General features: G+C 34.8%; 1 protein-coding gene across 2 annotated transcripts; it reads left to right on the top strand.

The window, feature by feature from the left end:
* Positions 1-349: 349 nt before the first annotated feature.
* On the top strand, positions 350-12494 carry LOC119078989 (protein abrupt). Of its 2 annotated transcripts, none has more exons than XM_037186745.1 (3): positions 350-1250; positions 10273-11202; positions 11275-12494. In XM_037186745.1, the coding sequence occupies exons 2-3, from the start codon at positions 10315-10317 to the stop codon at positions 12259-12261; spliced, it is 1875 nt and encodes a 624-aa protein (XP_037042640.1). In that variant the 5' UTR covers positions 350-1250; positions 10273-10314; the 3' UTR covers positions 12262-12494. The 2 variants fall into 2 exon arrangements, with proteins under 2 accessions (XP_037042640.1, XP_037042641.1); XM_037186746.1 differs by having other exon boundaries at positions 381-1250; positions 11278-12494.
* Positions 12495-13470: the final 976 nt, after the last annotated feature.

Genomic DNA, 13470 nt, shown 5'->3' on the forward strand with positions numbered 1-13470 from the left:
ACTTGCGATTACATGGAGAAGAGTGAATTTGAAAAGTCAATCCACTTGTAAATACATTGATAAATGAGAAATTGTGCGTGTGTTCCTCTCCATCCGTATATAGCAGACACGTAATAATAAAAACGCACAAACATGAAAAATACGCATCTTAACTTCACATGTTTTCACTCTGTCTCACTTACGCAAATATTAAGTCATCGTGTGGATATATTCTCTGTGTGTATTAAGCGCTTTCGGTATGAACGTTCTATATACACACAATATTGTATAGATAGCGTATATAGTTGGTGATTGCGTCGTTTTCTGTGTACAGTTTTATATGAAATGTTTTTTTTTTCTATTATTTTTGTGGTGTTACTGACTGTTGTGGAAATTTGAAAACAGGCAGACAGTTTAGAAAGAAGTTTTGTTGAGTGTGGACAGAAAAACGTGAAAAACTGCAATGTGTTAATATAGATAGATAGTTTTGGTCTGATGTATTTTTGGGTTATAGGAGGATAACAAGAAAATATTGTTTTATGTGACTTAGAACAGAGAGCTTATGATGAGTTGAACATTTATTTTTTTGCCCATTGAAAAGAGAGAACAACAAAAAAAACAACGAAAATTTAAATTAATTTTTTAAGAGAAGAAAATCAAAACAAGAGACAAATTGTGAGTTTAAAAGAAAAATTGGAAAAATCAACGGAAAAGCAGATTTTTTCGCAACATTAATCAATTGAATCGGAAAGTGTAATTTCGGGACAATAATACGCCACACAGCCTCAACACAGAACACTATTATAAAACGAAAGATCAAACAAAATAAGAAAGAAATTTTTTCAATTTATTTTGATTTTAATTTCGTTTTGAGTTTTTTTTTTAATTTTATTATTTTTGGATTATTTATATTTCGGCTTAGCTGTGTGTGCGGTCAGTGCAAAATTCAAAATTATTTTTTTTCGCCCCTCAAAATTCTTCGTTTCAATTCTTACGTTGGTTTTCTAACAAACAACCAAAACAACCGGAAATACCGACAGTGATATTTTTATTCGAACAAGAACAGACTTTTAAGTGGTGCATATACATACTATCAAAGACATTTGTCCATTAAATTGAGTTGTAAAATTTTTTTTTGGATGAAAAAAACTTGAACTGTTCAAATCAAATCAATGAATCGTGTGTTATGAATCATATTGGATTTTTTGCTCAACCATTGGCAACGTGAAAACTTCTGCGGCTTTTAATTACTATTTTGATGATATTTACAAGTAAGTTCGAGCAACAAATTTTTTTTAGAAAATATTTTAGTTGAGATCATTTCTATCTTTCCCGTCTCCCCCTTCTTTTGCAAAATAAAATATTTTCGGAATTTTTTTTCTTCTGGTATCAAAGTCCAGTCTCATTCAATTTATGTTTTGCAATGGCAATTGATAACATTATTACCGGTAATGTGTGGAGACAATGTTTGTTTTTTCGTCTCTCGAGTGTTTCCATTGATAAGATGGAACCAACAAAAAATATTTCTTATTTATGCATTGTTTGGTATTTCACCGGAATTATTGTGGGGTTCCGCAATCTAATCAATTTTCGGTTTCGATATTTTGCCATTCACTCGACGACATTATTCAGCAAAGCAACATTTAATTGTAAGACAATTCGTCAGAATTTTGTTGAAAATATTCGCGAATTCGGAACATATCAACGTGTGACATACGCAATTCCATATGTTGTTAATAAACATAATCGAGTTCTTAGATTCTTTTCCGAATATACATCGGAATTAACATTACGAAAGGTACTACATTTGTCGATGTAGGGACTTCCAATCATATTGTGTTTGTTCGTTATTTTGCAAATCATTTGCGGAATCCGCAATTATTGAAATGGGTTCTTGATTAGAAGCGACTGGTCATCTGATATTCACAACGACGGCAAAAATTAGCGAAGGGTTCCGGTTAATGTTGTCTTTATATTGCAAATTTTTTTGTTAAATCTAATGAAGTACAAGATTTTCGATTAAGCAGATCAAGCATTATACGATTCCTTTATCGCAATACGTTTGGCGTTTCTGAATTTCGTTACCTTTCCTATCAGATTATGTCGCCGAACTAAGATTTCTGCAAGTTAATTATCGGCAATTTTGCCTTTCTTCTACACAAATTGGTTTCAGTAAGATGGAATCCGAGTAAAATCATAGTTCCTCACAACAATGGATTTTTTGGCAAAAATTCCTTACCGCCCAAAATCTTTACCACTAATTAACTATTTTCGAAGTGTATTCGATCTTCAAACAACCAATTACCCCAGTGATTTACAACTCGTTGCTTAATTAACTTTTACTTGGCACTTGTGGGACTATCATAAACTGCATCAAAAATTCAGCACAAGAACCCTTTTTTGAGAGAGATAACACAACCAATCAAAATCAGAAACTAAATTAGAAAATGAACAAGCAAGAGAAATTAACAGAAACCACCGACAAAATCGAAAAACAAAAGAAAACTGAAACAGGACGATCGCCAAATGCGCGAAATATTGTAAAATTCACTATTCATCTGTTATAGACAGCGACGAGATGAATCTTAATAAACAATACGTTCTGGCTTTTAACCGGTCTTATGTAGCATATTTTATGTTAAATTGGATAAAGTAGTAGATTTTGCCTTAATCTGTTGTATCAATAGAAGTAATAGATTCATCGTCTGTGAAATATAACAGAATCTCTTTCTATCTCTCTTACATATTTTAAAAATTGCAAGCATCCAGTCTAGCCTCAAATATTTCTATTGCCCAATGCGAACATAATACGACATTCCAAAGCTTCCATTTCTACGAATCACTCTAATCGGCAAACGTTTATTTATTGGAGTTGATTTTCCGATTCGGCAGTTTTTCGACACTGTAATACCATTATTGCCAAATTGTAGAACCAGCTCGATAAAAACTAATCTACCAGTTTTTAGCAAGCAACGTTCCGAGATTATTATTTTTTCTCTAATCGCTGGCGTTGTCTTGTAAACGATTAAGCAAATTATTGTTGTAACAAATAAACAATTGATCGATTTTTCTAAGAACGCAATGCTTACATCACGTCGTGGAAGTATAACTTATAGTCGAAATTGAAGCGCCGTCCATTTATTTTGGTAAACAAGTCGAGAATGATAAAAAATGTGTATTATGAATCAGCTAACACTCAGTGGTCATATGTGTGGGTTTACAAAGCTACGTGCAGGAAGATGCGTACACATTTTTCTTCACAAAGCCTTGCTCCAATGAAAAGCCGTCATTCAATTAACTAGATTTAAAGCAATTGACCGGGTCATTTCTGTATAAAATTTACATTTTAATTGATATTTGGGATCTACTGTCTCTGATGGAGTTGGCAATAATTCCCAAAAATTTTTCTATTTAAATGTGCACCCTTCCCTTACCCATCTTTCATCTTACATCCCATATGCCAAAAAAACGTTCGTACAACATTCAAACTCAAAAATTTTCTTAATGGATTTCAGAAGCAACATAACTCTGAACTAGAGACGCACTAATGAGCAGTTGTTGTTCTGCCGCCATTTTTGAATTGCATTTTAACTTTTAGGGGAAACTTTTTTTTTCGGTATGAAAATGTATGTAGAAGACACATCCTTTCCAGTCGATATGCTAAAATTCGATTGAATCATTTCGATCGTAGAACACTTTTTTTCCTATTCCAATTTGCCGGCATTTCAAAATAGATATAAAATGAGCACCCGAACTTTTCGCAACGAGACACGACCCTCCTTTTATATATTTTTATAAAAATCGTACCCCATGCCAAACTACCGTGTTTGAAAAAGTGAGTCGCATTTTTATTCTGGGTTTTCATTTGTTTTTTTTATGAATCTACCCTTGCACCACAAACGTAAATTTGGCATGTAACGTTTTTTTTGGAGGGTAAAATTATTACTTTTTTCTAGAGTCACCAGTCAAAATGAAACCACTCCCTTAGTAACAATGTATTGATTTTCACATGATCAATGTGCAACAGAATTTCCGCGTTATAATTTCGTTCAATTATACAATTCTCGTCAATGTAGCCGGCTGAAATTTGATTCCGGTAAATGAGAATTGAATTTTAACCGTTTGATTTAACTGCCACGATGAACCTATGAATTTGTTGTGGTAGGTCTGTCGTGTTGTTCATTTGAACTGCTTTCTTTCAATGATACGAAGCACAGAGATTAGCACATGATACTCTTCGGATCTAGTGTGTTGTGTAACCTAGAGCGCATATTATTCAATGGACCGATCGATACTAATTCGAAGTACTAGCTCATACTCATTAAATCGTTAAAGAAAACGAACGTAAATTTCAACTGTCTGTCTAGACTCTAGCGCCCCTTGAGTTTAACTTAGATAAGACTCTTATCATAAGAGATGAGAAGCCTGTAATCATTGTTGTAATTAGAGTTAAAATTTTAACATTTTTAGATCGTATATAAGACCAGGATCGTTAGTGACTTTCAATTTTATCTTTTTTCACTTGCTTTCTCTCTGTCTTTGCGGGGACTATTTTTGTGAAAACATTTCTCTTCTTTTCTCAAGTTTTACTAAATTTTCTCAGTAATTTTCGTTTCAATCAAACTAAATTGAGACGAGATAAGAACATTATTGAAGAATCAACACGTAAGCACAAACGGCAGGCGTGTCGAATCTGTTACTTCATTTATTTAAATATTTTCTTAAATTTTGATAACAAAAATCTGGTACTTCATTTGTTTGAACATACATTTTGCAATAGTTAAGAGGACACTACATCAGAACTAATTGTTCATTTTCTTCGCCGTTGTGGATAACAGATGCAGTTTTTGAACGTGATGTGTTTGAACGTGATTCGACGTTAGGACGATAGGACGTTATAATATTTGGTCTAACGAGATAAGTAGTTTCTCACTTTTACAGAAAAGATCAAAACAAAAATGGTCTCGCAATCCGAAGCAACGAGTTACGAATTGCTGATGATGAGTTTAGCATACGTCCACTGTTTGCCACAGTTTTTTTCTGATTGGTTCCCTACAATATCCACTGCATGTTCGGAATCTTGAATTGTTTGCATGAAAAAGAAATTTAATTTCTTTTTATCTTCAAGCCAACCCCCGCACGTTCATGTTCATAAATCCGTGATTTTTTTTTCAAAGCCACCACCGGAGATCAATAGCCCAAGTGGTATTTAACCGATGCCACATTCATTTTTATGAGAAATTCTTTGTTTTATTTACATTTTTGCTTACTTTTCTGATGACCGACGAACAACTTTCAACGCTCGCCGAACGAAAACATTGCATTTTTTTATGAATAATTATAAAACAAAAAAAAACATATCGTGTCGGGGGTGGATGGGCGTGAGGTGGTTAAAACATCTAAAGTAGAAAAAAATGGTTTCGTGCTAATTAACTCGGTTCTATGAATTATATTGATTCGGTAAAAATACGTACAAAGCGAAAAATTCTTCATAATTCTCTCTCGTGGCTTTTTTTTGTGTGTGCCATTTTTTGCCGTGCTTCATTATAAATCAGCGATAATCTGCTTTCGTTATGCTATGTACAATAGGAAAATAAAAGAAAAATCGTAATTCAGCAAAGATTCACGTACATACAGGTAGTAAGTCCCGAAATAATCGCACACAAAAAACTTTCTATTTCTATGATCAAGTGGCGAATTAGAAACTATATATACACCAACACCCGACCAACATTATAAACGACTTTTCTTTCCGAATATACACCCAAACCGTTCTGATCGAAATATAACATCGAGTATAACAAAAGAATTGTACGCACATTTTTCATTGAAGAACCTGCACCACACATTGTTAGATTTGGTTCACCGTACCCCCCATTTATTGCAACAAAATTTTTTTTTTTATTTTTGTAACCGACACAAAGTTGACTTTCAATTTGACTGGTTTTACGTTTTTTTTCTTCTTCTGAACTTCTCGTCATTGTTTGCCTATTTATTGCACCCTCGCACAATCAAAAAAAATTGCTCTTTTCGTTTGCATTCATTTTTCGGTTCCACTGTGCGTCCGACCTTCTGGTTGCCATCGACAGGAAGTTTGCTTTGCGAGAGAGAGAGAGAAATTATAAAACCTTATAATATGGCGAAAAGAATCGTCGAAGCGAAAAATTATTATCATAGAGACAGATTGTTAATGCCGGTGGAAAAAACTAGGAACGAAAAAAATGGGAAAAAATTTATTTCGATGAGTGAATAGACGAACCTTATAAAAATGATTACAGCCAAACCAAACACGAAATTTAAATTTTATCAGACGATGCATGTCATGCAAATATAATTTTCTGTTCTCACACTTAGCATAACATTAAAATTGATTGTTGTGCGTTGAAAATATATTTTTTTATTATTTCTATTCACAAATGGAAAGATGCCACCATATATTTGCATATTATTGTGTATCATATCCCTTTTTTTAATAGCATCACCCATCTCGTCCTCTATAAATATTGTGAGATAAATTCACGTTCCCATATCGATGTTCCCTCGCTTAAAATATGCAAACAACAACACAGAAAAAATCGTACAATTCGAAAGCCCAAAGAAAATCAATCCTTTTTCTTCCAACCAATTCTTCGATATATTTATAAGGAAAAATTTGCATAAGGTCTCCTCAATTCTGTGCTCGGTAAATTCAAATGCAAATTGTCCTTCAATCCCCATTAATCAATAATGCAAAGATTAATGTTTAATAGATCGCCTTGAAATGTAGGTAAATTGCATTCGATTACGGCGTGTGTATGCCTGCTGCATGTGTGCATATATTTATATATATAGAACCGTGCAGGTAACAGTGTTCATTAATTTATATCCCAGTAATGTTGTTAAATTGTTAAAACGAAAATGGATGTTACTCAGTCCGTTTCGTTGTAAGTGGAGAGCTTGATGGGCCCTATATAATGCCATATAAATTGCATGTCCCCGATGTCGATGTGCATGTACACACGTTCGGTGGGTGCATATATAGCACACATGCCACCAATCGATTTGTTAATAAATAATAAAAATATTTAGAAAATGTCGATCCGTTTGCAGCAATTGGCAAACAGCAAAAAAGTTTATTTTTCGACTCTTCTGTCTTTCTCTCTCTCACTCACTCTCTTTCGTACGAAAATTTATTAAATATTTACGGGTGCTGTTACCGTTTCTAAACCACCCATTTCGATATGCAATTATTTATTACATTTTCTGTTCCCATTTTCCTCTATATTGACACAGAGTGTAAAAAGTTAGTTGACTTACTTGAGGGCTATACTGCATAAATGGATGGTATATGCAAGCAGCCAGCCAACCGGCCGAAGCAATCAAATGTTAATTAAATTACATTCATTAAATAATTGAACTATGTAACTGACGACGGACGTCGGTATAGCTAATAATTTCAATAAAAAATGTTTTGTTTTCTGTTGTCTTCCGTACAATTGTTGATATATTCGTACAACAGTCGATTCGAAATTCCAATAAAATATTTACCGATTTGTGTCCCCAGTGTGCACACGTGCAATCATCGGAAAGTTTAACAAAATTACACGTTTTTACATTTCCGGTTTTTCTGATTTTTTATGGATTAAAAATGAAAAAATGAAAAACCGATGAGAAAAGTTGACATTTTTCCAAACTAAAATATTGATCAAATAAATGGAATACTTACAGCATTGTAATGGAACGTTTCAATCAGACTTCTATTCCCCAAACATCGGCATTTTCCAATTGCATCAGGGGACAACATTCACAGAATAAATAAGTTTACACAACACGTGTGCGGTCAGTTGGATTTTTTTTGTTGATTTTTATGTCTAACATTTTAGAAACAGCAAGCGTATCGCTCTAAAATTGTCAAATCTGTTACTTCATCTGTTTAAAGTATGTATCGCCCAGGTTTAACATAAAATCTTGTACTTCATTTGTTCAACTCTCAATTTTGCTTTATAAGGCCAGATCGTACATCATCGCTTATTCTAGTCGCTGCTGTTGATAACAGATGATTATCAGTAACGCTTCATTCGCTTGTTCTCTTGCTTAAACAGTCGCCAACTGTCATTAGTTGATTTGGTAATTTAAGCAAAATATGTTTGTGCTAATTCATTTAGATCCCATGAATGTTTATGAGTCTTTATTCCTCCGTAAACAATTTCATATTTCCGTGTACTGCAAACACTGAGAAATCTACAAATGGAATTCCAGGAATCTCTATCGAATTTAGCAAAGTTAGTTAAACTACGAAACATTTCATTGGAATTCACTACAGTACACTTTTATCAGTGTGTTGTGATGAATTTGTACTGTTTGTTACACAACTGCGATTGAAAAGCGAACCAGACATTTCATAGAACTAGTAGGAGTTGCTAACAATCAGAAAATGAGTTTCAATTCGAAAATTTAATTTTTAAGAGAACAGCAAAGATGTTTCCTACCGATGACATTGCTTTAAACTCAACACAACAAATTACGCAATACAGAGCCAACCACCTGTTACATTCTTACATACTCTTCGATATCACAATCATATAATATGGTCGGTCGTGGGCACGAAAAACATAAAACAAAATTTTCTTTGCATCGCTCATTAAATTTTCTTTCTTTTTGCTTTTTTGTTTGAACAAGGGACCATTCAAAAATGATGTGCTTTCGCATGGAGAGAGAGGTGAAGTCGAACGTTGCACGCTAAGTGCTAAGTATAAGTTGGGGGGAGTGAAAAGTTAGAATGTGTGGGATGTCACAATGAATAACCCCCAATACTATCCACATGGACTATTTTTCAGAAAACATTTTCAAAAATTTTCCAAAATTTTCTTTTTTAAAATTAAGGAAAATGTGGTAAGAATTTGGAAAATGTGGGAAAATCTATTGAAATTTAGGAAATCTAGTCAAATGTAGGAAAATATGGAAAAACCTACAAAAATTTTGGAAAATCTAGGAAAGTTATGAAAGTTATGGAAAATGTTTTCTCCAAAAATAGTCCCTGACTATCACCCCACTGAAAATTTTACTCAGAAATTAGCATCGATCCCATAATTGAATTTCAAATAAACGAAACGTGTTAGAGCGAACAGTGTATTATGACGGTTACTCTACTACATAAATCCATCCAATAGTGGACTGAACTATCGGAAAAACAAAAACTTTGCATAATTGAGGTGGCAAATAGTAAAAGAGAGTGAAAGAAAAAAAAAACCTTAAATTTTCCTTCAGCCGTTGGTATATTTTGCGATTTAATAAGCACATGGTTGCGTGGCTTAATGCAGTGTTTGTATATGCGTGACCCATGATCCCATTCTTTTTATTTAAAACGAAAAAAAAATTGAGGAGAAATAAAGTGAAATATTAAAAAAAAATTGTTGTTTGGTCAAGAATAATAATTATTATACCGATCCCAGGTCTCTGTGTGTGCGCGCTTATAGAACTCTATATTATGAAACATGGTTATGAGCTGATGGTTGAATGTAGATATAAATTAAAAATTGAATCGTTGTGGTTGTAATGTTCTAACATATTTCGCAAACACATTACAAGCCATGCCATTTCATTATTTAATCATATCCAAATTCAACCAACAACCGTGGAGTGACATTAAAACGTTTCATGTCTCTATTATCGTTGCACGACCGCCGTGTATTTATATCCATCCATCATGAATTCTTTTGCATTATTGCGTCCAGGTATACGGAGGGGTATGATACAGAAATGTTTAAAAAATTTATTGAACGAAATTGTCTCCACTTATATGGGCAGCATTATAATGGTTACGTCTAATCGATGAGTATGTATCGGTTTCCTTAAATTCCTGTCTGTTCGGCGTTCTGGTTGATTATTTATTTAGAAAACCACAACCGTTTTGTTTGGAAGGAGTGCATTGAGTTTAACATTTTGTTTTCGATGTATATGAGGTCCGGGCTCTGCAGGATTTTATTAGCTAATCAAGAGACTTGAGCAGGACAAAATTTCAACAAATTTTCCAAATTTTCAGGAATTCAGAAAAATTTCAATAATTTTCAGTAAATTCCATTAGTTTTCAGTAAATTCTAAGAATTTTTAGAAATTTCCAAGAATTTTCTGGAATTTTTAGAATTTCTAGATTTTCCAAGAACTTTAAGAAACTTCAAGAATTTTCTTGAATTTTCATAAATTCGCGAAGATAGGCTTAAGTAATAAAGCAATTTTCAACTAAAATACACTCCCCGATCATTACCCACCCGACTTACCTTTAATACTAATGGCCTCATTTCATTGTCTTTCCAGCTTATTAACGACACACAACAACGAAAAAACAAACGACACAAAATGGGTGGACCTGAAGGACAAACATATTGCCTACGATGGAACAACCACAAATCGAATTTGGTCGAAATATTGGACGTGCTAATTCAAAAAGAATGTTACGTCGACTGTACCATCTATGTGGACGGTGGCGAACAGTTCAAAGCCCATCGAGTGGTACTCGCAGCTAATTCACCATATTTTCAATCGATCCTGCAGGACGTTCCAATGGATCACTGCAGCATTTTAGTTCCTGGCGTGCAGCCATTTGAAATGCGTGCGCTCATCGAATACATGTACACCGGCGAGGTGAATGTCACTCAATCGCAAATACCTCGGATAATGACAATCGCTAAACAGTTAGAGGTCAAAGGACTGTACGACATGACCGATCTGAAAGATAAATTCGATAAAATGGACGACACAGAACACTATCCACACAACAATCATAAACATAACGATTTACAGTCATCACCGATCATATCAACGTCAACAAATATAGCGACCGCTCAAAGCAGTAGCTCATCACCGCCATATAACTATAAGCCATATTCGAATCTATTTTCCCCGAGTTCAGTTCCAATGATCAAAAACGATCGTTCACATCCGTGGTCAATGTCGTCACATCTGACGTCCGGCCTCCATCCACCACCGCATTTACAAAACGCAGCTGTCGCAATGCTAAGTTCCGTTTACGAATCCGGTTCGGATATGAATCCGTTGAAAAGGAAAAAACTTCAGTCGATCTCCAGCATGCTCATGTCCAACGATACGCCGATATTGCGAAACGTTTTAGCTCAACCGAACGTAGCCGATTCATCACAGTCTGTGCCATTGGTCGGTCCACCAAGTAACAATGAAAGAAGTGGCAGGCAGAGCACACATTCAAATGGAACGGATCATTCAGATAAGGTAAGTGATAGCAAGCAATCCCGTGGTTGTTATCAGGTCGACTAACATTTGACCAATTTTTCTTATGATCAGCAGAAACACAAATACGATGACCATCCCCACTCGCCGTACACAGACAAATCTTTCGAAGAAGACAACATGGAAACTCAGAATGAATCACGAATTGCGCCCTACATCCCACAACAAAAGCCCGAATGGAAACGCTACAAACAGTACACAAGGGGTGATATTCTTGCTGCCATAGAATGCGTCAAAAATGGAATGAGTGCGCTACAAGCGTCTCGCAAATACGGTGTGCCATCGCGAACACTCTACGACAAAGTCAAAAAATTGGGCATCACAACTGGCCGGCCAATGAATCGTACAATGAAGCGAAGTAACAGCAACGGCAGTAGCCCATCGGCACCATTTCCATACGGCCTGAGCGGTTGTGGCACGAGTAGTCCATATTCGGTAAATGACAACCACCAGAACTATTCGCATGGTCACAATCAGTCTCAATCGAATCTGCATAATGATTCCGGCGACAGAGACATTGAATCGTGTGAACGTGACCATCACATTCCACCATCCCATCCAGCCGCAGCTCTGTTAGACGCTACATTTTTACAACAGGCCATGGAACGTGGCGGTGATATTGCCGGTCGTGAAGCTTTACATGCGATGGCTCTCGCAGCGGCTGCACACGCAGCTGTTAACGGCATATCGACGAGTCCGGGTACACACGGTACAGCACGATCGCCGAGTCCAAGCATGTTAATGAAATACATGCGCGTGTCCAGTCCCAATAATCCAAACAATCCGATCAATGTGGAACAGAGGGAACAGCGGGAGCAACGAGAGCAGCACGAGGACCGTGAACTACGCGACAACAATCAACATCGTTCGACACCCGACGACGATGAGGTTGAAGACTTGTCGATAGCGAAAAAGGAGAAAGAAAATAGTGTACCGCAACAGTATGGTGTTATTGTGCCGCCGATGACAAAGGTGACACCGCACCATAATGTCGATTTGATTAAGCGGGAAACAATAGCTGATGACGATCCTCACAATTAGGTAAAATGAATTGTTTTTTTGTTCTTTTGAATCATTTTGTTTCCTTGAATTCTTTATGAAGAAGAAAAATTTTAAAATGCGTTGATGATGTGACCATATCATCGGTAAAAATATACCTCGTACTACACACAAGTTATGATTGATAACAAAGTTTTTTTTTAAATATATTTTTTAAAGTGATGGATCACGTTGAATTGAGTAGCTCAAAAACGGAAAAGAATTTTAAATTTCTTGAAGAATATGTCCCAATATGTTAGCTCAAAAAAAAAATTGTGAAAAAAAAACTTGGAAAACAAAAAACGTTAAAAATGTAGAACATTAACCCACGAGTGCAATAACGAATGAACATTTTTCGTTCGATTTTCAATTAAAAAAAAAACAAAAAATATTTTTGTGGATCCAATCGAGATCGTGTTGATAATTATTAAAAATAAAATTGAACTTCACGCCCGTTCTATAATTATTTTCTTATTTTAGAAATAAACCAACAAAGTGAGTGAATAGATTCGAACAGCAAACACCATGATTTTTTTTTGTTTAATCCTAATGATTCAGGGTGATTTTACTGTCCTTCTTTATATAAAATATTCAAATTCATTGATTACAATCTAATATATTTCACAGATTTTTTTTTTTTTGATTAATTGTAATATTGAGTCTATGTATACACAGTTGAGTAATGGAGCAAGTATAGCTCTGCATACAGTGATTTGCTTCAATAACAAACAAAAATGTTCATAGCGAACAATGGTGAGGTAAGATAGACTTTACCTACCGTTGTCGCATGAATTTTTTTTTTGAATTTTCTTAAAAGTTTTTTTTTTGGAATTTCGTTGAATCAAACAACAATTTGTCAAACATTTTTCGTCTTAGTTAATTTCCTTGGTCTTTTTCTTCTTTTGAAATACTAAAAAAAATGATTTTCTGCTTCCACCTTTCGTAACACAGTTTTGCAGAGAACTCTTGTGATTCCATTGCTTTCAATGAACCTTTGGAGATCTGCAATGTACCAGATTTAGTTATGAAATCTGATACTTCGTTTGTTAAAACAATTTGCAAGAAAATCTTTTCCTTCAACTTTTTCGACATTAACTACCAATAACTAAGAGAACACTAACCAAATCTCATTGCTTTGTTTTGGTCGTCGTTGATAGCAGATGACTAACTGTTAAGTTTTTGTTAATTTATGGAGTACCTCACTTGTAGGGT

The sequence above is a fragment of the Bradysia coprophila genome, unplaced genomic scaffold, assembly GCF_014529535.1.
Source record: "Bradysia coprophila strain Holo2 unplaced genomic scaffold, BU_Bcop_v1 contig_297, whole genome shotgun sequence".
In the NCBI taxonomy this organism is placed as follows: domain Eukaryota; kingdom Metazoa; phylum Arthropoda; class Insecta; order Diptera; family Sciaridae; genus Bradysia; species Bradysia coprophila.

Coding starts and splice junctions, on each gene's coding strand:
- LOC119078989 (XM_037186745.1), top strand. CDS start 10,315: ATGGGTGGACCTGAAGGACAAACATATTGCCTACGATGGAACAACCAC. Junction 11,203..11,274: donor GAACGGATCATTCAGATAAG/GTAAGTGATAGC, acceptor TCTTATGATCAG/CAGAAACACAAATACGATGA.